The sequence below is a fragment of the Colletotrichum abscissum genome, assembly GCF_030869225.1.
Source record: "Colletotrichum abscissum strain IMI 504890 chromosome Unknown Scaffold_5.1, whole genome shotgun sequence".
Taxonomy (NCBI): domain Eukaryota; kingdom Fungi; phylum Ascomycota; class Sordariomycetes; order Glomerellales; family Glomerellaceae; genus Colletotrichum; species Colletotrichum abscissum.
The window spans coordinates 233,798-259,051 of NW_026850431.1; the positions used below are offsets into that span (position 1 = coordinate 233,798).

Here is a 25,254-nt window from a genome sequence, read left to right on the forward strand (position 1 = left end):
ACCCGCCTTCTTAGGCTATTTGTATGTGCTGTGATGTCCTGGTGACATACTGGAGTCTCTGGATTAACATTTCATGTCTCTTGGGAGATCCTATGTTGGCCTTTTCCATACGTGTACTCAGACGACTCATTGAGTCGCAGCTGCCTGCTTGTGGCAACATTCGATGCCACGGTGGTCAAGCCCAGGGGCCATTACAACCTCGTCCCACATCCCTAAGATACAGTACTCGAAAGACTCATCTTTCAGGTAATCTTCAGGAACTGAGACCTGCATCGCATGGCGTGCTAAGTAGACTGCACTGTCAGTGAGGCATCGTGTTACCTTACGGGACTTATCGATGGTTTGAGAAGATTAGGTTGGTCAGATGTCACTGAAATGAAAGGGTCAAAAGCTGTGATGCATTCTTCATCACCTTTTTTGAGATTAGTCGACTCGTCTGAATTCTCAAAAGTTCTATGTAACAAGGCTTGCTAAGCGAGGAAAGGTCCGACGCAAACAACCTGGTACAGCTCGAGGCTATGAAAGAGACAACTTCAGGGTACCTAAGCTTCCCGGAGGAGTCGCACCTTTACCCCATTGTTCAATGTCAGGGATAAGGTGAGTTGCTCGCGCCAGTCGGTCGGATCCAGATTTTCAATCCCAGAGAAGGCATGCAACAACCTGGCAATGGTATATGACGACTCGGTGAGGGCGAACTTCTGACCAGGGCAAACGCGAGGACCACCGTTGAAGGGCAGATATTCCCAGCCTGGTCGGAGAGTCTCCCAACGTTCTGGGATGAATTCCTCAGCATCGGGCCCGAAGAGTTCTGGACGACGGTGCATAACGAAAGTGCTGTATGTGACCACATTATTCTTGGCAACGAACATTGGCGAGCGTCCGTCGGGACCACCGCCAACCGGAATCACGCAGTCTTTGTTGGCCATGCGGCTATTAGTGGCAATAGGAGGGAAGAGTCGAAGAGCTGAGATTGAGGTTAGCCAGATGAAGTCATTTAAAAGGGAAGATCGGTGAGCGGCCCGCAAACTTACTTTCTTGAAGTACGTAGCGTAGATATGTCATCTGCATAACAGCATCGTAGGTCAAAGGCTCTGTGTAGTTTTCAAGCACGTCCGCCCTGAGTTTATCCCAGACTCTGGGATTACGTGCCAGCAAGAAGAAGGCGAATGCTAGCAGTCCTGCTGTTGTGTCTCTGGCCGCGAGCAACATGTTGACAATCTGGTCACGCAGCATGATGGGGTTGTCGGTGTCTTTGGCCAGTTCATTAAGAAAAACGTACTTCGTGCGAGCGTACTCGTCTTTCTTCTCCATAGGGCAAAGCTTCTCGTGCTCGCGGAACTCAAGGGCTTGCTTGACAAACTTGTCGGCATATGCGTGCACAATGCCACATGAATCCCTGAACTTGGCGTCTCTGTGCGCGAACATCAAATTACCGAGGCGAAGTCGAAGAATTGTTCCTTGCTGGGCGTAATCGAGAGCATGGTGGAAAGTATGGGCAGAGTCGGAAGCGTAGTCTGACATCAAACCAACTGATTCTCCAAAAAGGTATTCGCTGTTTGAGTCAAGAACCTACATGTATAAATGTTAGCAATCCAAAAGTCAGAGACAAGAGTGGCCGTTGCGGTAAAATTGACGTACCATGCGGAAAAATAACTGTTGCAGGTCTATGGTGTAATTCTCCCGGGCGATTAGCTGTATAAGCTGATTGACGTGTGTTTCGAAGATGCTAAAATCTGTCACCTGAGCTCGGATGAAGCTTGGTCTGATGAGTGCCCTCTGATGGGCCCAGGTCTCGTTGTCGGTTGTGAAAATGCCTCGGCCAAGGAGAGGTGATGCACTCTTTCTTCTCAAAGGGCCCATTCCAAAGTCTTCAAACTGATTAGATAGCACAGTCTGGATTAACTTTGGGTCGCAAGTGTTGATGGTAGTGCGAAGGTATGTGTTCGTGGTGAAAGTCTGGCCCTGCTCGGCATGGCGTTTCTTCAGGAGAGCAAGGAAGCCGAATTTCTTTGCAGCGTCCAGGTTTTGAAGTACCACATCAGTTCCGAAGACGGGATCTTTTTGAGGTAGCTTTTTGGGCGGAAGTGTGCCATATTCTCTCTTCATGCGGTGACGGAGAAGGTGTGTAGAAACAATAATGTAAAGGGAGTAGAAAACAGTTGCAACAGACGCAACCAGCGTCAAAACGGGGGTCAACATAATTACGAGAGGTGGCTTCAGGATGATATGATGGTATGTGCTTGTGCCTGTCAAGACTCTTGATTTAAATTTGTCTCGACCAGCACCTCTGCACTACTGGGGCGTCAGGTGAAGGGTACGAGGACTTTTATACCCAAGACTCATCCGTCGTCTTGTCCCAAACAATGGACTTAGACACATTAATTCTGCTATTTGAAGATGGACATCATCCGGCTCGTATATCCTCCACTACAACGGCAAGTACTTCCATCCTCTCAATTGCTTGATCGTTGCACGTCTATGCCCACACCTTCGGTCTCGGTGCTCAGTGCTTACCTGACGTGTCAACAACCTAGCTCTAACAAGGAGGTACTTGAAGCCTTGGGTCTTGCTATTCAATCTGACCTCGTCCTAGTTTCGTGACATCCAAGCTGGGTCGAGCTGGGATGACACCAGGGTCATCAGTTGTGATTTATTTGGTACGATGCTTCGTTGCCTGGTACAGTCATACGATAGTCCTCCAATCCGCCTGCAGAGCGCGCGTTTTTCACCGGGTCAATCCCGCTCCTGAGACTTCAGATCGTCGCTTTCTTGGCCTTGCTTCGAGAGCTCCGCTGATTGCGGTATGCCAAACGGGCAGAAACCCGTCGCCGGTGACCCGTCTGTCCGACAGGCGGTCCCGGTGAACTCTAAAGTGTGGACTTACACGGGTTGTGTGATGATCCCGGCGTGATGCAGGCCGAGACGTCGGGTCTGAACATGTGTGTCAATCAAAAATAAAGTCGAGAAAGCGAAGCCGTCATAGCCGTTTGTTGTTAAATATGGCAGTCATGCTTCTTTGAACTAGTCCCCTAATCTTCATAGTTTAATAAGCCTCCGGTCTTTACGGGTTTATCCCACGACTAGCTGAACGCAACATTTCAAGGATCAAAGTCTCTTTCACCACCGCTTTGGGTGTTCCTCGCACAGACGATCTATCACTATGTCAACTCCAATCAAGCATGTTGCTCTTGCAGGTGTAAGTCAATTATCCCCCCTCGAGCGAATAAATGCTCTAGGTGTCACAAACTGACGAGGGTTGCAGGCGAACGGTTTCTTAGGACGTGTTCTTCTTGATGTCCTACAGAGGTCGAAATTATTTGAGCTCACTGTTCTCACTCGTGAGGGGTCTCGCCACGAATTCCCTGCTGGCGTTACAGTGAAGAAAGTCGACTACGAGTCAGTCCCCAGTCTCGAAGCTGCCCTCAGAGGACAAGACGCTCTTGTTTCAGCCTTGGCATTCGACGTAATCCATATTCAGAGGAACGTTGTCGATGCAGCTTTCAACGCCGGCATACGAAGAATGATTCCATCCGAGTACGGTAATGACACCATGAACCCCAAGCTAGCCGTCATACCCATCTACCAGCCCAAGATTGCAATTCGCAAGTACCTCGATGAAAAGGTAGCTGCAAGGCCATCATTCTCGTACACCATCATCATGAATGTCTCCTTCTTGGCGCCTGGGTACGCACTTGACTTTCTTGTGGATGTCAAGGGCAAGAAAGCTCACATCAAGGATGGCGGCAATGTCAAATTCTGTGCAACGACCATGCCGCATATCGGACAAGCCGTCATTGGCATCCTCACTCATCTCGAGGAGACAGCAAACCGTCCGGTAAAGATTAGCAGTGTTGAGACGACACAAAATGAGATCGTTGAGATTTCCAAAAGCATTGATCCAACAGGGGAATGGGAAGTCAAGCATTCGAGAACTGAGGACTTGGAGAAGATCGCTCACGAGAGATGGAGCAAGGGGGACCACAGTGAAGAAGTGGTTGAAATGTTCATTAACCGTGCTTTCATTGGCACAGAGGCTGGTTATTTCCCTGTGACTGACAACAAGCTGCTCGGCATTGAACCGATAGGCAGAGAGGGGCTAGAGCAGATTATCAAGACTGCTATCAAAGGTTGAGGTTGGTCACCGTGCACTCAAGATAGTTGGGCTCTAAACCGAATCGTTATCTGATTTGACAATGAGCATTGAATTGGTCAAGCAGAGTTCAGAACAAAATCCTCAACCATATTTCAGTCGTGCGTTCTGATTCAGAAATACTGGTTCGAGACCAAGATTGATTACTTCGTAGCAGCATTTGATACATGCGATACTCAGCATCTGTTATTATTACATTGTGATTAAGAAGTATGGCCATCCATACGCATTACCCTTCCCGTCCAACAATGTCATTCAGGCCTCGAGCACCTCCCGAAACTCCCACTCTCTATTGACTTGAGACATAATTCCTGGCATTTACGTTGATTTTTGCAAGCTGAGACAGCCGGCTTGTACAAGTCTCCTGGCGCTGCTTGGTGGGCTTGACGCCCCAGCTTCCTCCAAACCACCGGTCTCAACGTAGGGCGGTGGCATATCCGTTTCACTTTCAACTGGTCGAATCTGGGTAGTAGACGACGAAACTGGCCGCCTCGGACTGACAGGCGTTGGCAGTGCTCTCGCCGCCGCCGGCCGCTCTGGGGCTTGAGCACCGCGGTCCCTCAACGACTTGATGGTCTCCGGGTTCTGAAGTAATCTTGCCAACGCCAACGGCTTGATCTGACCCATCTTGTTGACATCTGCGCCGTGGGCAAGGACTGCTTGTAGAATTGCGTGGTTTTCTGACTGAAGCGCTTCGAGCAAGGGTGTTCTGCCCTTGGTATCTGCTTCGTTCGGGTTCGCTCCGTGTAGGAGAAGAACTTTTACGTCCTCTTGTCTATTCTGATCAATGGCGTAGAGTAGAAATGTTGTATCCTTGACTTTCTTGTTTGGATTGCCGCCGTGAGCAAGGAACATGCGCAGAAGATCGGTGTTGCCGAGAGTGATAACCATGCTCATAATGGATTCTCCCCAATTATCGACTTGATTTGGGTTGGCCCCTCGTGCCAGAAGCGATTTGACGAGCTCAATCTTGATTCCTTCCTCCATATCTTTGTTTTGCAGCAAGGTCCATAATATACCTTTGCCCATCAACCCTGTGGCATTCGGATCGGCGCCTCGGGATAGCAAAGTCTTGACAAGATCATACTTCTTTTTGTGAAGGGCGGAAATAATCATCGTACTGCCTGTGAGGTCCATGGTGTTTGGGTCCGCGCCATGCTCTAGTAAGAACGTGACAATGTCCATCCGGTTCTGGCCTAAAGCCATATGTAGTGCAGGCTGCCCGCTAATATCTCTAGCATTGACGTCGGCACCATATTCTTTCAGGAGCTTTATGTGTGGAAGGCTACCGCTGAGTATGGCGTGAATAAAGATGGTCCGGCCACTAATAGCAGCTGTGTTGGCGTCGCAGCCTCGTCGCAAGAAGAGTCTGATGATATCCAGCTGGCCGCTGTTTGCCACCTCGATGAAGTACGGCTGTCCAGACCACGAACGCTCTTTCATCTCGAAACCATGATTGATGAGATATTCTGCGATTGGCACAAAACCGCATTCGGCAGCATGGAATAATGGGGGCTTCTTCTTGCCACTGCAAGAGTCTTTGGTTGATCGATCAGCTCCATTTTTGACGAGAAATTCGACAGCTGGTCTCTGATTGGCTCTGATGGCACAAATGAGCGGCGTGTATCCTTCTTCGTTCTGGCCGTTAACATTGACTCCTTCCGAGACGAAGCCTTTGAGGTGTCCCACGTCGCCGCTTTTGGCGGCCTGGCACATGGCGATGACCATGGGTTCTGGTTTGGCGCGTAGGCCAGCGGTCATCGCTTTGAAAGAGCTTGAGATTGAGGAGAAGAATTGGCCGGATGCCTTGCTTTTCCCCTTGTTGGCTTTACCAGACGTGTAGTCTGGGGATGGCTCCTCGGCTTGAACGTCCCCAAATTCTTCGGCGAAGGCTGCGATATCTATGGCAGATTGGCCAGCTTCGTCTGAGGGTCCCAGAATGTCACTACGAGTTAGAACAATTTGAGACGCCTCTACTGCCGATTCTAACATTCCATGCCCGTCAGGAGACGAGAGTCTTGCATCCTGCTGAGCGACAGTTGACCTAGGTGAATGAATCAGTACCACGTACCTAGCCATAAGGAGCGTAGATATCCTAAAAGCTTACATATGCGCTACGGAGACAAATTGTGCGAACAAGCGAGTATTCGTCAAATGATAGGTCTCGTACTGCAGAATCACATCGGAGTTGAGGCTCGTCACGTTTGCTGGGTCGAGTCTATGTATCTGCTTGTCTAAGACTGCCGCGGCATCTGCGCAAGGCTGAATAGCGATAGCCAGAGCATTTCGCAGACCGGGCGATATGGCTGAGGAGTCATTGAGCGACCTTCTGAGCTGCTCAGTCGTGTCTCTAAACTGATCGAGTTTTGCCGAAACCGAAATCAAGTGTTGCGCTGCTGTGCTCCCAGGATCGATGGCCTTCAACAGACTGTCGAGCTCAGCGGACGTGGAAACAATTCGGTGAGTGATGTCATCACAACTCGTGGTTACCGCAGCGGAGGAGAATCCCGCCATTATCAAGCTCGATGTATTATCTTCAACTGAAGACGGAGTTTCGATGGAGTGTTAATCACGCCTACAATCTGCTATTGCTCTTGGCGCTGGTCATGGTCGTTGGGGGGGTGATTTATGGTTAAATCTAGAGGCAGGGGGTTGCCTGACCCCGCCGATAATCAGTCAAATGGTGGGATGATGCTACGAACAGTCAGATGCCAAGTCTTGGTTGGATACTCAGCCATCTTGCTAGGCAGGAATCCTGCGCCGCACTCTGGCAAGTTTGGTAGCTCAGCCGCAGGATTCGGCCGACCCAATCAGGGCCAGAGAACGGGCTAGCGGTGTTGAGACGCGCGTTCGGAACACGACACCCGCATGCTGTGGCTTGGTAAGGTTGACAAGAGGCCTCTTCGATCGAATTCGTTACAGGAAGCGGTCAACTCGTTCTGCCTTTCAACCAAACGTGGCTTCAGTGATTCTAATGGATAAAGCCTGGAAAACAATTGGACGGAGGAGCATCGAATGTGGAAAACACGTGTGACGTGAGTGACAAAGCTAACGACTTTTGTATCCGTAGGGCTGGCTACCTTGGTCCTGCTAGCTTAAGACTAGGCTTTTCCGTGAGACCCAGCTAGAAAACCCCAGTTTGTTGCTCAACTTCGACCAACTAACAGGATCTCAACCCAACTGATGAACCCGCGGACCGCGACAGATTTCCGGTTAGCAAATCTGTCATGAGATCGTACGATCAGTGGATTCACCAATTATCGTCTGTGACTCCGTCGGAAGAGCGTTGGTCTCATATCATTACCTAAGTGGTATGACTAGGCTTGAAGCTTGAAACATCCAAAGGTCGCAAGTTCGAGCCTTGCCAGGGACAGTTGCTTTTGCTCAGTCTTTCTTTTTGCACTTTGGCTGTAACGGAGTCGATGACTTGGGTCAGTTATCTTATGCGTCTTCTTCACTCCAGACTGTGGTACTTCTTGAACCCTTGTCGCGCCATAAAGGCATGGTCATGACATCACATCATCTTATAGGCTGATTGCTGATCTTATGTGAAATTTGGAGGCTCATGCGTCATGGCGGCAGTGGTGCCCTGAAGTCTACATGTGGGTAGTATTACAAGATTTATAAAATATCATTATGCTGAAGAGCTATCTGGGCCAAAAGGCCCCTCCAAGTTTGATCTAGCCAAACTTCTTATCCTCGCTGACCCAATCCGGTGATGATGGGCCTGAGTACCGAGGCGGCGGTAATTCTACTCGCGATATTTGAAGTGCGTCGTCGATCTGCCTCGGCATTCCGTGATGAGCTGGTGCTGGTTGCGCTGGTTGTGCTTGCATTTGAGCCGGCGTCGATTGTATTGAACGCGAAGGCGGTTGCACCACAGGCTGAGCCTGGCCGACTGGTGTCGAGTCTGCCTCTACGGCTTGTATTTGATCTCCCGGCAATTCAAAGACGGGAGAGTATGTATTATTTGAGGGATGTGAAGGGTGAGGTGCGGGAACCGGAGCGGCTGCCATCTCAGCGGCATGCGCGTTCCAGGTTCCAGCATGTGGTGACGGTTCGGGACCCCTGGATGAGTTCGGACGGTACTGAGAGACGGGCGAAACTCCCCACGTTCCCGTCGCCCCATCTCCGTTGGCGACTGGTGATGGCCAGGTTCCTGCTTGTTGTCCGTAGTGCCCAGGAGAGTTGTTGTTCTGCCAATGCTGGGGACTTTGTGGCCCTTGTTGCTGACGGTTCCATCCTGGAGTGCCCACTGCCATGTTCATCGTGTTTGCCGTATCAGGTCGTCTGTCGTTCACGCCGTGATATGCCGTCGTTGCCTGCCCTTGCGGTGGTGAGGCCGACATCGTGGTGAGACTTGTCGCACTAGATAAGGCTGCGAATTTTCCACCGGTTCCGACCTGCCCCTTTCTCTCCTTGCGTTGCTTCCGCCGCCTGTAGCAGAAGAATGCCAACACGCCCAATAGGATTGCTAGTCCTCCTGCAAGTCCTGCCGCGAGAGCAGTGTGGCTAGGTCCCTCATCGCCGGTGGTAGCTTGGTCCCCCTCGGCGGTGCTTCCTTGCTTTCCACTCGCCGCCCCAGTCGATACTGTCTCAACTCCCCTCGTCACCGTGACTGTGACTCCTCCTGGCGCAACGCTCTTGTACGTCGTGAGAGATGTCGTTGTCGATGTTGTTGAAGATGCTGGTATTTCGGTCGGCGGTGCGGTCGTGGAGGTATATAGTGTTGTGCTGCTCTGAGAAGTAGATGAAGAAGAGGCTGTTGACTTGGTTTCGTCGTCGTCTTCGGGGTCTAGGAATTGTGCCTGCGAAATGCCCAATGGTGTTTTTGAATCCGTGCAGGAGGTCAGAAGCATCTCGTAAACATCGTCTAGCTTGTCTTTTGCCTCTTTTTTCACGCATTTTGACGTCGCCAACACAAAGTTTCCGCCATTCCCGCACAGACATGTGTTCATCTCCGTCACCGTATCACCGGTACACCCGGACGCTGCAGCGGCTGAGTCAAGACATGATCTCGCTGCTGCTGGGTACGCTGAGAAATCATTGGTGAATGTGGCATGAGTTATCGACGCGAGATATGATATGAGTATCGTCGAAGAAGTCGGGACAATTCGATTTCGATGTCTCGGAGACATCTTCGCCCCGTGATCGGTCGACGTACGATCGCGTCGGAAATCGTGTTTGTTTTTCTTGTTTGTTTTCTCTAGCAGGGCAGCGCCTTAGCCGAATCCGTTCTCAACATTGGTTTCCTTTTCGATATGTCCAACACATTCAATGCGTTCACCGGGCGGGATATCGGGGTTCAAAAGCGGTCGATTTTGGGATGAGGAAGATTTTTAGGTAACTGTGGAGGAGGGGATGGGGGACAACACTACTTGAAAGGGGACAAGTTCGAACGACAGCGCGTCGCTGGAGATGGCACGGTTCACTTGGACCTTGGTATTGATAAAGATCCTTGAACTCCAGTTCTCCTCCTCGGGGCCCAAAGGAGACAGGACCCGGAGGCTCGGCCACTGCGGGATTAGGGGCACTTTTGACCCAGTGGTCAGAGGGACCAACCTGGCTCGTCCGCAGCACTGTTGACGTCTGTCGTGATCACTCGTCCGCGGTCTTTTAGCCAGGGGAACTCGATATTGTGTGGGGCAGCATGAGACCCGAGTCCCGGTTGAAACCTTCACCCTGGTTGAGATACGAGTCAGGCACCAAGGGGAGATTGGTTGCTGGCCAGGGGCAGAGCTGTGAGTGGTTCCACTTGCCGGTTATTAGAGTTTGATTTTACTTTATGCGTTGGTTGCTGATCGTCTTGCGTAGATTGCAGTGCGCCTGTAGTGCGCCGTTGTGCCTACTTCACAATGCGATTGTGAACGGCTTGCAGTTATCAAGATTGTTGGCTTTGCCCTGCCTTATATGATGTATCAGGCCTGGAGTGATTAGACTTGCCGAAGCCGCGAGAGGCCCCTTGGCGTCATCCCGGGACGTCAAGCCCGCCCTAGAGAACTAACAGGACAATGTCCAGGCGAACGACGAGCCCTGAACAACTGAGCCTCTAAGCCAAGAGCTCTCCCACAAGCCGAGAGTGCCGACCGGGGTCCCACGGCGTTGCCGGCGCCCACGGGTCGCCGACGGAGCGGTGGTGCCGACGAGATACGAGCATCCCCTGACTCTAAGCCGCCATTCCCCAGATCTTAAACATGATGGCATCCGCTCGTTCTCGCGCTCGATTGCCTATTGACAATTGACGTAAACTCAATGGTTCAGTATCACCATCATCTAGGTACTAATACCATCTAGGTCCTCGAACGCGTATGACTGGCCCTGAACCGCGTCAAGCTGCTCACGCGTCGGATCATCGCTACCACGGTGATACCACCTAGTCCACGCAAGCGGCAACTTCCACCGGTTAGCCGGTGACGATGCGGTGAACGCAAGCTTTTCGCCCAGAGAACAACCAACGAACCGTGCTTCGGCCCACCCTATTGCCAACGGTTTTGTGGGGTATTCCCTGGAATCTTCAAAAGTCATGCCCTAAGCGGCATCTCGGCCGTATTTTGGGGCCATTTTCCACCACGCTCAAAAATGAAACTGACCAGCCTGGGGGTCGAACCCAGAATCTGCTGATAACATATTGAATCGTAGTCAGACGCCTTGCCATTGGGCCAACCGGCCATTGTCATAAACGACTTGCGGTTGAGGTGTGGTTTCTGGCTCAGAGTGAGGCTCAAGTTGTGCTCTCGTCAAGGCACAGGTTCGCGGTTTCGTTTAGTTGGCATCTGAGGAATTGCAAGAGTTGATCAGTGAGTTGGACACAACACAGACCACTCAAAGTTTATCTCTTCGTCCGGTTTTGTCTCCGATCTCAACTAGGATGGTCCATTTTGAGTATCGGACGGAAAGCTTGCTTTTGCAACTTCGCCTTCGCTTACTCACCCATAGTTTCATATCGAAGTCAATAGCCCATTATGACTGAGAAGTTCTGTATTGAAAGTCTAGAAGACAGTAGCAGCAGTGCCCTCGCGTCTCGCTTTCCGTGTTCTGCCGACTCAAAAACCCACCCGGTGGGCCAGATGCTTTGTCTGAATAGAACTGTATCTGCATGGTATGCTTGCAAATCCGGTTCAGACTTTGGGTCGGAATGATTCCTGCCCCAACTACATCAATTCAATTACTTCTTTGCGCCATGATAGGTGGACCAGCCGTTGTCGGTAAATCGTTACTTGAGATGAGTTATGTTGTCAGGGAAAAGTCCGTACCAAGATCAATCTTCCGCTGCCTATGTCAGAGAACGTTAAAACGCGGTACTGCCGGTCATTACAGAACTGGGGAGTCCTTTCTCGGCTAGATAGTCATGAACGAGGCTCAACAGCCCAACATTAATCCCTTCAATGTCTCCGTGAGAACTTCTTCCACTGCGTTGTGATGGGATAAGGAAGGGTTTCACTAACCTTTGGGTCCCATGACGGAGAGAGAAACGGGAAAGTATTCTTTTCGCCCGGAAACTTGAGACTGAGATTCACATTGACTGACTGTGTTGCTCCATTAGAATGCTTCGAACTATCATTGGTCATTTTACGGTCGACTCTTACCGGGCACAATCTGGTTTGTCACACCTGTTAACGAAGCGTGAAGATTGGAGTCGAAGCCCTCAAAGCCTCGATTCTCGGGCACGCTAAAGTTTTAGTTAGCCAAGGTTACTACACTGGTAGTCATTCACATCTCTTACGGCAAGTATTCATCCCGGTAGTCCAATTTGTATCGAGGGACAATCATAATGGTCTTCTCGTCGTTGAGCAAATGTTCAAGAAACTAAGTGTTGTGGAGCAATCCTTCATCCACAGCCTCCTGCCAACGATCTTGGCTTATCAACTTGCCTTTATCCCTGAGACAGGACCATCAGCGCGTATGGCACGAGATTGTGAAACCTGATCTTACCATAGGTACTGTGTGACTTTGCACATGCAAGGATCCGCCTTGAATTTTTCCTGATATTCCGACCTGAAATTTGCAAGGTAGGTCCAGAACTCGCGGTACATCAAGGTCATAAAAGTCTGGACAGGTCCACTCAGCCGATGAACTACTCCAAGAGCATCAAGAGTGCACTAGGATTCTATCCACTCGCCTCATTGAATGTGCCGAAGAAGCCCTTTTCAGCGCTAGGGGGCTTCGTAGCTTTCCAAGTCTCTTCCATGGAGATGTCGACTTTGTCTGCTCCAAGCCATTCAGTGAGGGACAACACCCAGTCCTCAGCAATCTGTTGGACACCGGAATGGTCGGATCAGTACTCCCGTGGGAACAACACACGTTTCGGCCTCAGAGTCTGCAGCGTCGTCAGTCAAGGCGACATCAATGGCGTTCGTAGTGCTCACTTCAGCTTTGGAGGAGTTTTGGAGCCAATGACGACCGAACTCATGCATTTTGCGGATATCTCTTCCTAGGAAACCGGGAGTGTGAAATATCCCAGCCGTCTCATCAATCTCGTGTCTTTTGGACATGAACATAAAGGCTTACCCGCCAGGAAGAACCACGTCTGGGGTTGGCCCCCCGTCATGTGAAGGGCTGAAAGCGAACACGCCGTGAGCGATCGCAGGGTCTCGAATGCTCCCACCAGCTTGTTCATCAACTTACTTGGCCTCCAGCAGAGTACTCAACAATGCAAAATGTTCTAGCTTACCATCTGTACCCAAAGTGGTATCAAGCCACGGGTATGCTGCTAGGCGTGAAACTGATCCGGTGCTGCTCCCAGTCCCAGCGAGATATCCATCACCACGGACATTCATGGGATCAAAGTAGTCGCACCAGTCGCCAATAACCTCTTGGCTCCCTCCAAACTCAACAGTCTTGGTCTTGCCAACAATGACCCCTCCAAGGTCGATGACACGCTGTACATCATCGGAAGAGGCACTTGAAGGTCCATGCAGCCTACGTAATAACCCCGATTTCCACATCCCGTATGAACTCCTTTGAGGTGAAACGAGTCTTTGACTGCAACTCTCAGTCCAGCAAACGGCGTATGATCAGCTTTAGAAGAGTTGATCCTCGAAGGAACTGCAACACAGAGCGACGATGCCCCAAATGCAGCGGCGTTCAACGTTTGATACCTTTGATTATGTTAATCCCGCGGTGACAAAAGAGATAGGGGAATGGGGGGCTGCGTAAAGTGATGCTCGGCCGGCCTACTTACGTTTGAGGATCTTCTTGACTTGGTATCGTTCTCAAAACAAAAGATTCGGTATCGTCGGAGAAGAGGCGACAAGGGCCGAAGATTCCACTACTGGAGAAAAAATAGGGTCCTGGAGGGATACGTTCGCTGCCGATTATGTGGAAGAGATATTGGCAATCCTACGATGCGAGGAGCTGCAAGACAGATTCTCCAATCTCTAACTGGTTTGAGAGAATGCAGATGTGCTTCAGAAAGGCTTCACAGAATTCCTCGTCGCTCTGCGCCCACGAGACATGGGCTCTGCAAGATCATCTCTCAAATTGGATGTACCACTGATAACGAAACATGACAAGGTGCTGATATTAGGTGAGTCGGTGGGCTGCGTCTTGTACTGGTACCGATTTTGTCAGAAAGGCTTTCAGTTACAGGCTAGGTGCTATGATTGTTGTAGGTATCGTCCAGACTTACATTAGGCTGGCCCCGGATGACGAATGCCTTCGTACCAAGCTCGATGACTGTCTTTATCCGCACCACAGCTGGACTCGGAGAGGAAGTCGCACTTTGGTGACAGCGGATTTGTGCTTCGCGGGTGGGCGGGAAATAATCGAGGAGGGGGGCGTGAGTTGACGGGCTGCTGTTACTAGCACCAAATTCGGGGTCGTTGACTGGTGCCAGGACCGGGACCTTACGAACCAACATCGTGAATAGCCCTGCGCTTGGGAATGGGGAATGTCTTGAGAGAAACTTTAGTCGGGGCAGCTTCCACCTTATAGCTCAGGCTGGCAGATCTTCCGATTTTTGATCCTTGCCTCGATTTCCTTTGAGGTCGTAAAGCCACCTACCGCACTTCGTCTGGACTGGGGCACCAATAAGACATCCAATTGGCGAGGTTGGTGTTTCAAGGGATCAACCACTCAGCTTTTGACAAACTTCTGTGGGCTGTCGTATATTTGGGCAAACAAAAGCCGGGTTACGTGATCTGAATCTCTTCCGTCTTTGTCCTGGGGTTGTAAGTAGAAATCTGTATCTCAAAATGAACCGACTTGACATCCCTATGCAGCCTCTCAGGCTTCCCACGCATAGGAACGTTGCTTTAGGCTAATGAAGTATACATTCAGTCGGGTTATGTTCATTCTTATATTTTGTGAGTCTGTCAACGATCTTTACTTTTCCAGACTTGATGCCATGACTTGAGCCTTGAAGCACGGAGTGCTTGGTAAGCATCGAATATTTCGAGGATCAGTCCCTCCATTTCATTATTTTACATGAACTCCTGGAAAAGTGTAAGAGTCAAAGATTTCTAATCCTTGAAGACACATCGAGAGTAGTCACTCTCGTCACGGGTACCCAGGTTCTCCTTCGGCAGATGTCTCATAATAGCACCCTCAGAAGCGCCGTCAAACGCACAGAAACGGTGCGTTATCCTCCATTCACCTTCTCTCTTTTCCAAGTTGTCAACATAACGCACCAAGAAGGTAGTCCACTTCTCCTCCTGTCCAACTCCGACGATCGTTGTAGCGGTGCAGTACGTCTCAGCATGCGCCTTGCGACCATCTTCCTCAATCTCAATGAGAGATTGACCGATCTGGTGATGGGCGGTCTTGATTGAATCAGAGCCCATTGAGTCGAAGAAGTCTTTGGCTGGGCCGTTGTAGGTCCCGTGGTTATCTGTGGCATCTTCGTGGTAGACGGACTGGACGACGTTGCGAATCAGGCGATCTGCTCCACGAGCGAACCGGTAGATGACGGTTCGGATCTCATCCTTGTCTATAATAGTCTGGACTGCGCGGGGGAGGGAGGTCATGTCGACAGGAAGTACTATATTTGTAGCTTCAACTTGTTTGAGTTATCAAAAAACGACACTACCTGAAGTAGGCAGGTGGAAAAGAGGAAATTGCGGAAATAAAAATTCGCTCGCGCTGTTGCCGGTATAATTAGGCTTGATTCAATGCTTTCGGATGATACAGTCAGTAAGAGGCTACATGTGCTTTATATCTACAGAAACTGAGTTGATGAAGCTTCAGGGATGCCATCTCAAGTGAAGAGTAATTGTCTCATCCGCACGGGTTCATTACAGTCCGCGAAGGCGGCGGACTTTGGGTACGAATACGAAGCACGGCAGCCATCACATTGGCACTAGGCTTTACAATGAAAGCGAACCCGATATGTTGCATTCTTCAACTTGCGGAGTTTCAAGACGGCTATATGGTTCGTTGAACTCAATATCCTCGGCAACTTCAACCACGAAAATGATCAAGGGTCAAAGCCTTACAATCGTCTTAGAGCTGAGTGAGTGAGTAGGTTCGTCGCCCCAAAATCACAACTAAGTATTCGATAGTGGAAATCTTGAGAATTTGTATTATGCGAGCGAGACGCAATTCCCTCAATCAACTCTAATTTGCTAATCACGATTCTGAACTTTGACAGAGTTGCTAGTCGGGAGAGACAGGATTTGAGGGCGGCATATCAGCCACTGTGGCTGTCAGCCACAATGTTGACCAGAAAGACAAATCGTCAATCCGGCGAAAGCGGCGCCCGTGTGCCTAGGATCAATACCCGCCATCTCTTCGCGGACATCTCATCAGCTACCTTACACCTATTGAATCGCGCCTACAATCACATATGTACCCATGATTGAAAGGGCCGTGCCGTGGAAAGTATACATGTACTCGGTGCGAAAGCGCTCGGACAATGACAATGCCTCCCGGACGGCCCCGTCTCGACCTGGAGCCCTTCAAGGATGAAATCATTGCGGCGTTCAACCGGCGCGAGACGGTCGAGAGCATGTTAAAGGGCCTCGCCGCAAAGGGATACGAAGTCAACGGCAAGACATTCCAGCGCCGGCTCCGAGAATGGGGCCTATATCGATATTCCAAGACGCCCAACAAGAAGAATGGGCGAAATGGCACAGCCGAAGCAGCAGCAGCAGCAGCAGCAGCCGTAGGTCAGTCAAGCTTCAGCGCGCGAGCAAGCGCACCGCCGGCAGCGGCAGAGAGCACGGCGCGGGACAGCAGCGCAGCGCAAACCCCAGCATCGAGCGCGACAGCACCCGTCACAAAACCCCTCTTGCAGCCTATCATGCAACATGGAGAGAGGCCCGGCTCCGTAAGTTCTTGAACTCTCCATTCCCAATAGGGTAACTGTAACAGTTGAGAAGCACCAAGTGGGCTGCATGACGGTTGGGACCCAGCCGGTGTGGGATGGGATTGGGGGGGGGGGGATGCATTCTCGTTAGGGAATTATTAAGAGCACAATAGCGCCGCTTTCGCTCGCCGAGAACACGGAAGGGGAAGAATTGCTATCTAATAACTTGATTACTTCTTCAGTTACAGGACAGAGACGACGACGACTCATCAGAAAGCATTCCGTCGGCAGCTTCATCACCAAAAGCACCGCGAAACAACTCTTCACTCTTCAACACATATCTCGAAAGGTTAAGACCGCTTCCGCAAGCTTCAGCGCCCCAACCAAACATGTCTCAAAAAGTCTGGACCCGCCGACACCCCGCAGGCTTCGGCTTGGAGAAGTCACTCGCTGCTGTCCGCGACCCTGCCGCCGCTCCGACTCCGATCCCTTCGCCGCCTCACGACGTGAGTTTTACCCAAGAGCAACATAAGCCAGCACAACGACAATGAGGCTGTAGCAAACTCTAATAAGCTTGCAGGTCGAGGTGATTCAACAAGAGTGTGATTCCATCACCTTTCAGTCCTTCACATATGAGGATGCATTTGAACTAGGACATCTCCTTCATGCCCGACTTCTCCCCTTCGCCCTCGTCAACAAGAAGCCCACAGTCATCTCGATTGCACTGGCAAACAGCCAACAGGTGCTCTTCCAGACGGCCGTCGGATCCGGCTCTCTTCCCGACAACGAGACGTGGGTGCAGCGCAAGCGCAACGCCGTGCTCCGATGGGGCTGCAGCACCTGGCTACTTCACAACAAGCTGGGCGGCGATGAGCAGCTCTTTGCCTCAAAGTTTGGTATGAGCACGGAACAGGCTGGAAAGTACGCCATTCACGGTGGCGGCGTGCCCATCCGTGTGCAAGGAGTTGAGGGCGTTGTGGCTGTTGTGGTTGTCAGTGGTCTGAAACAGGATGAGGATCACGGTGTGATTGTTGATGTTATCAAGACTCATTACCAATGATTGCAAAGAAAACCCAGCGACAATGGGAATGATTGAGAGATATTCAGAACTAGTTTCAATAATTCCAGAGGCGACGAGACTCGTCTATCACGTCGGGTCGAGATGCATGAACTACATACGACGTGGAATCGTAAAATTACAAATCGACGGCTTCTCTTCATTGCAGGTAACATCCACTATGGGCTTCGCCGGAGTCCCTATACTCAGCTTCGGTCCTCGCTCAGCTGCTACTTTATTTCGAAATCATTCATAGGCGGATACAAGCGGAATGGTCGGACAAATATATCGTCGCTGCCCCTCGGGAAAGTATGTTCATAAGCAAGTATGTACGGACCCATCTAGCAACTGGCATAATAAAAGACCTTCATTGAATTATTCATCGATGCGGTAAAACGAAAAGAATTAGAAACAGAGCTCTAGTGGAACTCAAAATCCACAGACTTCCAGTCAATGTCTTCGTTCATCATGCGTTTTCCTTCTTCCTCCTCCGGTCCCCAGGTGCAAAGTCCAACCCGCATGTAAGGAACGTCCGCCCATTCGCTACTATCACTGCCTGAATTGGCTGGCTGATTTGCGGGACGAAGCAGCACAGCTATGCTCTCAGGGATATTCAAAAGTTCTCCTCGAGTTGAATCAATATCTCCAACATGGAATACCCATAAGTCGCGGAGAATCAATGGCAAATTAGCTTTCTGAGGAAACAGCCAACCGAACCCCGGTAAATCGAACCGCGACAAGTAGCCGTTGAGGTTCAGATGCTCTTGTGTGAATCCGGCATCTGTCATGATTCTGATACGGTCGTAGTCGTGGTCCACGTCTTTGAATTCTGCGTATTCAGACGTATCTGTCTCCTTGAGGAATTGAACAAGTTTATCTTGCACTTCAAGGGCATCAGTCAAGCGGCAGACTCGACCGCGTGCCCTCATGACATCTTGTCCTTGGAGATAAAATCGAGCTTTCACCACGTAACCTCTTGGCGATCTAAAGTTGGCCGGAACAACCGAGTTCTCCGTGATGCGCCAGCTTAGTGACTCGGCAGGCTTTTCTGTGTGAACAAACAGCTGGCTGAGAACGGGATTCTTGTTGACTATTGCCAAGGCAAATTCTTGGACGAGATCTGCCAGGGAAGGGTTATCATGCGGCCGAATGACCTTGCCCACACGCAGGTTGTAGGCTTGCATAATACCATAGATGCGGTCTACCGGTCTCGAGGTCTGCCTAGACCATGCCATGCTGTAAGGGATGTTGGGGTTCGATGTAGGCAACTTATACATGCCGGAACGGATAAGGAGTGATTGCGTCTTTTCGATCTTGGTCTTCATGTCTACTTCCCAGTCGCTTAAGTCGTAGCCCATCTGTTCGTGGGATTCAAGGCCTCGTAGTATATTGACGACATCCAAGTAGATGTTGTTGCAAAAATTGACGAACATTGCAAGATATGCTTGATACTTTCTGCCGTCATCGGACGTGATCCAAACACATGGAAGCCCTTCTGCGCTCAAAATCACAGCATCATTGCGCAACACGGCCTCCTGCAAGGTCCACAGAGATGAAAACCAGGGATCGTTGAGTACGGTTTGCAGTCCAGAACTAATACGGTCGATAGTCTCGCGTACGGCCGTCATCCTGTACTCCTGGTGGCGAACGTCTTCCCAGGTCATGTACGAGGGCATGAGCTGGTTTTCTAATGTGCTGAAGGTGCTGAAAGTGATGGATTCCAATTGGCCGTCGTTCATGTCGTGAAAAGCCTTCGTGAGACTCTCCTGTGTTGCCTCGCACAGCCAAACATGCACCTTGACTGCTTTGTCGAAAATAGCGACCTGGTGACCGACTTCTTCCGCGTTCATGATCTCGTCTTCTTGATCTATGCAAGCGATATCAACCCATGCCCATTCAACGTCCTCAAACGCCATGGAATCAACAACGGCCCGGAACGAGTCCACCGTGAAGTGAGACTCTCTTATTGAGGGTATCTTCCACGGGACGCCCTTCACCAGCAATGCAGGGACGGCATGGTCGTCATGCCTGATTTTCCAGCGGCCCCAAGTGTAAGTGAGGATGCTGTACTTTGGCTTCTCCGTTGTTCCATAGACGTTGCGCTCGTCTCTCGGGATTGATGTCAGTGTTGGTATGTGTAATAGTCGCCGGGGCCAGTAGTCATCGGCGTTTTCTGAGGCAGTTAACCGCGGCCAGAAGTCGTCGATGTCCTCCAAGGCAGTTAACTTTTCCTGAATGTCATGCATGTCAATGACTATTGTGTTTCATGATTTACGAATCCGTCGCCGAGCTGCACTTACCATACCAGTAGAGTATTATTGACTGGGAGTGATGTATTCCCGATGTCGGCGTACTTTATCAACAACCCCCAATAGGTATTGTGTAGCAAAGCTGTGAGGCTCTCGGCGAGGCAGAAATCTTCCCAAAAGCGCTTCACTGAACGAAGAGGAATACCAAAGTCCCAAATGAGGCATAATTACGTTGCGAAGAACGTCAGACGTAAGCAGCAATGACCTGCAGTACTTATTACACTTCATATGCGTCAAGCCCCACGGCTCGCTCCTGGGACGAATGAGCAGACAAATCTGACATGCAGACCAGGGTCTGGTGCAGGACGCGGTATCACATCAGCTTCTCCAAATGTCAGTAAAGCAAGCCAACCTCACTGAGCTTCAACTCTTGCTTTGAATAAGAGAAGGATTCAAGTTGAGCACACCGAAAATCTTTCATATTAAAAGGCGGGTTGAAGTCCACTCAATAGCCCTTCCAGCTCTTCTTTTCTCTTGCCCCATCAAACATACCCAAGATTCCCTCATCGTGACCGCATTTTAGGTAGTGATAACAACATCGAGAAAATGTCAGCAACATCATCGGCCCTCGGCGCAGTCTTGGGTTACCTAGGCGCCGAAGTCGCGGGCATAAGCCTCTTCGAACGCCTCTTATGGCCGGAACGCTTCTACAACGCCGTTGACGCCATCGCGCTCATCCGCCTGGCCCTCTTCATGCCCATGGGCGGGCCCCTCCACCGCGCAGCCCTCGAGACGCTGGATAAGTTCCGCGATCACGGCCTGTACAAGGGTCGCCGGCGGGGCGACATGCTCGGTACCACCTTCTTCTCCGACAAAGCCAGCGTCCATTACCTCCACAAGACGGCAACCACCCCCGAAGGCCGGAAGCTACCACGGGCCGTGCGGAATGGCTTCTGGATTGAGGTTTTGAAGCATGTTGACGATCGCATCGGTCTGGGCGGGTCTTGGACCGGGGCCGGTCCGGCGCCGGTGCCGGATACTGTACGACTGAAGAAGGGAGGTGAGGCACCGGCAGACACGATCAGGACTACAAGGCGGATATACCGTCTTGATCTGGAATTCCAATCCAGTCAAGGAAGCGAAGCGTCTCCACAACTGAAGGCATTTAACGAAAACTTCGGGTTGAGAACATTGCTAGGTATTGTTGTGTCGGAGCTATCCTCAATCCTCCTTGCAGTCGCTGCAGGAATCTGGTCAACCCAAAGTAGAGACGGACAAGACGCCCCAGCAAAATGGTTCATCGGCTTCCTTTGCATCCCTCTCTTCCTGAAGCTTTTTGCCGCGGTGGCGCGCGTTCGTCGAGAGAGCGTGATACACGACGAAGGCTCACCCGAATCGTCGACCCTAAACGTAACAGCTCCATCTTCACCAGCAGCCGAAGCTCCAATCACTAAGAAGGACCCAACACCCGCCTCCCCAGATCACCACCAGGAAACAGAAATCTTCGAGGTCGAGGTCCCCTCCATCGGCTTCCTCCTCATCTCTACCCCCTCCCCAGCCTCCCAAGCAAGCTTCCAGTTCTTCCGCCACTACGGCCACCCAATCCGCGACAGCGCCCTCGACCGCGCAAGGGAGGTAGCCAGCATAGTGACGGTGTACGCCTTTGTCCTCTTTTTCCCCGCGGGACTGCTACTGCTGCCGTGGATGAACGAGTCTATGCAGTACCTCTGGCTGGGTCAGCAGCTGTGGAGCGTCTTGGTCATGCATCTTGTGCGTCTTTTCGGGTGGGAGGGCACTTCGCGGACGGAGGAGACGGTGGCGGCTGCGCTCGTGAAGGACTTCAGGGTTGTATTGGCTGGCCAGAAGGCGTGTGTTGAGGCTACGCTGCGGATGGAGGAGGTTACGTCGGTTAGGGAGGGTAGGAAGAGGGTGCAAGAGATGCTAAAAGGACTTTAAGATTGTGGTTTTGGTTTCAATGACCGGGGAAACACTTGGGCAAAGAGAAACGCGCATATATACACCGTCCCATTTTCAGCCTTCGTTCACATTGGAGAAGGAATGTTGCAACTCTTCTAAGTATACGAGCTCGCGCCATATATCCTACCATCTCAATCGGCTGATGACTTGTGCAAGACACAGAGACTGTGCAGCCTCTACAACACCTTCCAATCGACTTTTGAAGTCGGAGGAAGAGACTCATTCTTCAAAAAGAATTGACCAATCTTGTTGAGATAGTGTTTCCCAAACATGGACAAAGGCAACTTCTCCAGCAATACGCCGTGTACGAGGCCCAAGTCCTCATAGAGCGCAACCGCATAGATCCGCCGCGACCCATTACTCAAGTCCTTTAGCGTCGCCAGCATATCCTGAACATTCGCCGTGTATCTCTTTGATTTATTGTCCGCTATCACGTCGTCCTGAGGTAAAAAGCAGTCAACGTTGCCCGATAACTTGCGCGGCCCCGGCTTGTCATCCGATGTCAAGGCGATGCCCACCGCGCGCATAGAAACGCTCGCGTCCTCATTGATAAGCCAATCTGCCACTGTCTCGTGATCTTGACGATCAAGGCAGGTATGATCCGAGGATCCCGAGATACCGGCATACCAGCCCGTGGTCTTGGACACGGGTAGCATGGTCCCACCAGATTCGTTCCGCTTCAGGACCCGTCGCATTTCGTTGGCCGTGCCCGTGGAACGAACGAGATTCCTGGCCATACTTTGGTAAAAGATTGCTCCAAACTTCCGCGAACATTCGCGGAGGAAAGCGAGGGGGTATGTTCCGTAGACCATGGGCTCCGCTGGGGCAGGCTTGCTGGTAGACTTTGAAGCTTCGAGCTTCTCGACGTACCAGTCCGTCACGCTCACGGCAGACATGATGGCTGGAGCGCGGCTGGATGAGCAGTGTCGAAGGTTCGCATTTGTGAGGATGGTTGTGGGTGAGCCGGCGGTGAGAGCGTTGTCAAGCCGGGTCATTATGCAGAGTTGGTAGAGGTCCCTCACTGCACTTGGAAACGTCCGGTCGCTGGCGCTGTCTTGAATGGTCTTCCTGTTCGGATCATTCACGAGTTTCACATCGTACTGAAAGGGCTCGCTGAAGGAGGTTCCAATGGGTTCTGGCAGCATGTTGAAATCTCGAGTGTCTCTGAGAATCACCATGAGGGTTCTCAACGAGATTGCCGTCCCGCTCCGATCTTCCAGCCTGGTCCAGGTGCGAGTATACAGCTGGATTTCAGGGCAGAGAATGCATTCTTGCAAAGTCCATAGTGAGGACATCCAAAAGGTTGGCTCGCCTGCCGTAAGATCGTCAACAAGATCGAATAGATCCTCCATTCCCTCACGGCGCTTTTTCTTTAGCAGCTCCATCGCCACTGTGGCCCCCTGTGTTGCTTCGGCTATTCTGTCCTTGATTGCGTCGGTGTCACGGTTCGACAAGATTGACTGCGACTTGAGACTCATCCAGTCTAATGCGGCTAGCACGCCGTGCCAGGACTCGACGTCGTTGATCCAGGCGATGCAGTGGCTCGATCCCTTGAAAATTGACGCCTGATTCGCAATCTCCTGGGCAGCCCTCGGATCGCTCTTGTCCTGCGGAATGCAGAATAAATCGAACCAGATATAGCGGTAGCCAAGTTCCTTGAGCTGTCCGGGAAGATCGCGTACATCATAAATGGTGTTTTCTGGGACCAGCCACGGTACTCCGGGAACAGTTGTGTCGGTTCGTGTTCGCCAGCGACCCCATGTGTGGCTGATACATACGTATGGAGGGCATTCGGGCAGCTCCTCCACGGTGACTGTCTGTTGACTTTCGTTGTCCCAAAGATAGTACGGGTTGATGCTCGCTTGGGCAGCAGTAATTCTCTGGTGTTCCGCATCATTCTGAACAACGGTAGGATATGGGACTTGTTCATCGGCAGGAGAATGGCTTGGATGTAGCACTGGATAGGAAAGTTTTTGAATGGTCGCAATACAAGAAGATCGATACCGGGCATGCTGAAGTCTAGAAAGCTTCATATGGGAGAGAAAAGGCTCCCAAAACATCGGATTGAATTCGAAGAGGAAGAGCCTGAATAGATGCGAGTGGTAAAGGGAGGTGTCTGTCTTGACTTCGCTGGCGATGCGACGAAGATTGTATCCATCGGAAGGATCTGATATCGTCCAAAACGGTCGGTTCTTTTCTAGACGCGTAGAGGTGGCACGCAATAGCTCTTCGTTGCAGTAGGCCGCTTTCCACCAGTATCGGAGAAGGTCAAACGATCTTCTTTGAGCAGGCGAAAGTGAGCGGCAGAACTCGGGCTCATCTCGAATCAAGCGTTGGATTTCCTCCCAGTCATCGAGGAGCGAGGCCCAGCCGTGCAGCCTCTTATGGCCATCGAAGTCTGGCCCTCCCTTGTATCTGGCTAGATGAACCCACAGCGGGCATACCGGCCACAGCCTAGGTTCGAGGGGCTTGAAGTGCAAGTTCTTCATGGCCAACAATGCCTTCCGGCTTTGGTCAACTGAGTCCTGCCATTCTAGTCGCGGTGCTCCCTCGGTCAGGCGTCTCTTTTCCAGGTCATCGTATGCGGCCCATCGAGGGGGAACTAGAGACTCCCACTCAGGGGAGAAGACGTAGGCAGTGCAAATATCGTTGTCGGTCTGTTCGCTGGACCATTCCTCGTGCCATTCGGTGAGTTTGGCGGTAATGTCGGTGTTTGATGACCCCATTGCTGCTGCTACGTCTCGGTCAGAGTGTGTCTGCAAAGATCCTTGACTTGTTCGTCTATACCTATCGTCAATTGGAATCGATGTTGCCGTCGTTGACTGGGCTAAGTTCAATTGCTGTCGTTCGAATGAGGGATTTTCAGTCCTCTTTTGTTCAAGACATTGGGTTATGAGGCACGAGAAGTCGCATTATCTCGACAAAACCTCGTTCATACATCGCTTTAGTATTGCTTGACGCAACAGTCTTGGACTCTGTTATTCCAAGGATTTGGTCCTTCTTCAACCCCTTCTGGCAATATTGTGGACTGACGTATGCAAGTAAGACGCGACTCGCGAATCATCTTCCGACAACATCTTGCTGCCTGGCGCTGGTGATAGCGATATTTGACATCTCCACAATGAGGCCACAGATGATGTCCAATATTTCCGATCTCAGGCCGAGCTTATGGATTCTATAACCTATAGCAACATCAAGGCTGAAGACTTAAGGCGAGCAATAGGTTGCGTGGCATGCCTCTCTGCTACGGGCGCAGAATAGCTTGGCATCCACCCCAGAGGGCCAGAATCCGAGCCGGAAGAGCTATCCCCCCCTCTTTGACTGTTCAAGATGGATCGCTTCACTAAACCCTGGTCGAACACCCCTGTAATTGCTTCACGCGGAGAAATGGGGTAGTCGAGCGGAAGCCGCCGTCCTTAATTCTGATTCTCTCCGCTTTCTGCTCATCTCCATCCTCCAACAAACACCAAGAGCAAAATGACTGAAAGACTGGTATAAATGCGACCCCTGCCAGGAACAGTGGTCGGCTAATCGACGGACTTCTAAAGGGCGACCTGACTGGATGATTCATCAAGTC

General features: G+C 51.1%; 11 protein-coding genes across 11 annotated transcripts; 3 read left to right on the forward strand and 8 right to left on the reverse strand.

The window, feature by feature from the left end:
* Positions 1-542: 542 nt before the first annotated feature.
* CABS01_02579 (N-alkane-inducible cytochrome P450) lies at positions 543-2,199 on the reverse strand (the record flags this gene model as incomplete). The annotated part of the gene is made up of 3 exons (XM_060535957.1): positions 543-964; positions 1,032-1,569; positions 1,639-2,199. The coding sequence occupies 3 exons, from the start codon at positions 2,197-2,199 to the stop codon at positions 543-545; spliced, it is 1,521 nt and encodes a 506-aa protein (XP_060393869.1).
* A 961-nt stretch (positions 2,200-3,160) lies between these two features.
* CABS01_02580 (uncharacterized protein) lies at positions 3,161-4,132 on the forward strand (the record flags this gene model as incomplete). Its single annotated transcript, XM_060535958.1, has 2 exons — positions 3,161-3,196; positions 3,263-4,132. 2 exons carry the CDS (start codon positions 3,161-3,163, stop codon positions 4,130-4,132), a joined length of 906 nt encoding a protein of 301 aa, XP_060393870.1.
* A 336-nt stretch (positions 4,133-4,468) lies between these two features.
* On the reverse strand, positions 4,469-6,664 carry CABS01_02581 (uncharacterized protein; the record flags this gene model as incomplete). Its single annotated transcript, XM_060535959.1, has 2 exons — positions 4,469-6,194; positions 6,258-6,664. 2 exons carry the CDS (start codon positions 6,662-6,664, stop codon positions 4,469-4,471), a joined length of 2,133 nt encoding a protein of 710 aa, XP_060393871.1.
* A 1,166-nt stretch (positions 6,665-7,830) lies between these two features.
* CABS01_02582 (uncharacterized protein) lies at positions 7,831-9,288 on the reverse strand (the record flags this gene model as incomplete). The annotated part of the gene is made up of 1 exon (XM_060535960.1): positions 7,831-9,288. One exon carries the CDS (start codon positions 9,286-9,288, stop codon positions 7,831-7,833), a length of 1,458 nt encoding a protein of 485 aa, XP_060393872.1.
* A 2,150-nt stretch (positions 9,289-11,438) lies between these two features.
* Positions 11,439-12,085, reverse strand: CABS01_02583 (uncharacterized protein; the record flags this gene model as incomplete). Its single annotated transcript, XM_060535961.1, has 4 exons — positions 11,439-11,590; positions 11,737-11,819; positions 11,874-11,956; positions 12,083-12,085. The coding sequence occupies 4 exons, from the start codon at positions 12,083-12,085 to the stop codon at positions 11,439-11,441; spliced, it is 321 nt and encodes a 106-aa protein (XP_060393873.1).
* A 308-nt stretch (positions 12,086-12,393) lies between these two features.
* Positions 12,394-14,009, reverse strand: CABS01_02584 (glutamyl-tRNA(Gln) amidotransferase; the record flags this gene model as incomplete). The annotated part of the gene is made up of 4 exons (XM_060535962.1): positions 12,394-12,631; positions 12,776-13,069; positions 13,494-13,531; positions 13,779-14,009. The coding sequence occupies 4 exons, from the start codon at positions 14,007-14,009 to the stop codon at positions 12,394-12,396; spliced, it is 801 nt and encodes a 266-aa protein (XP_060393874.1).
* A 601-nt stretch (positions 14,010-14,610) lies between these two features.
* On the reverse strand, positions 14,611-15,114 carry CABS01_02585 (uncharacterized protein; the record flags this gene model as incomplete). The annotated part of the gene is made up of 1 exon (XM_060535963.1): positions 14,611-15,114. The coding sequence occupies one exon, from the start codon at positions 15,112-15,114 to the stop codon at positions 14,611-14,613; it is 504 nt and encodes a 167-aa protein (XP_060393875.1).
* An 887-nt stretch (positions 15,115-16,001) lies between these two features.
* CABS01_02586 (uncharacterized protein) lies at positions 16,002-17,454 on the forward strand (the record flags this gene model as incomplete). Its single annotated transcript, XM_060535964.1, has 3 exons — positions 16,002-16,415; positions 16,643-16,900; positions 16,975-17,454. The coding sequence occupies 3 exons, from the start codon at positions 16,002-16,004 to the stop codon at positions 17,452-17,454; spliced, it is 1,152 nt and encodes a 383-aa protein (XP_060393876.1).
* Positions 17,455-17,870: 416 nt separating this feature from the next.
* Positions 17,871-19,697, reverse strand: CABS01_02587 (uncharacterized protein; the record flags this gene model as incomplete). The annotated part of the gene is made up of 1 exon (XM_060535965.1): positions 17,871-19,697. One exon carries the CDS (start codon positions 19,695-19,697, stop codon positions 17,871-17,873), a length of 1,827 nt encoding a protein of 608 aa, XP_060393877.1.
* A 609-nt stretch (positions 19,698-20,306) lies between these two features.
* CABS01_02588 (uncharacterized protein) lies at positions 20,307-21,656 on the forward strand (the record flags this gene model as incomplete). The annotated part of the gene is made up of 1 exon (XM_060535966.1): positions 20,307-21,656. One exon carries the CDS (start codon positions 20,307-20,309, stop codon positions 21,654-21,656), a length of 1,350 nt encoding a protein of 449 aa, XP_060393878.1.
* A 197-nt stretch (positions 21,657-21,853) lies between these two features.
* On the reverse strand, positions 21,854-24,403 carry CABS01_02589 (uncharacterized protein; the record flags this gene model as incomplete). The annotated part of the gene is made up of 1 exon (XM_060535967.1): positions 21,854-24,403. The coding sequence occupies one exon, from the start codon at positions 24,401-24,403 to the stop codon at positions 21,854-21,856; it is 2,550 nt and encodes an 849-aa protein (XP_060393879.1).
* Positions 24,404-25,254: the final 851 nt, after the last annotated feature.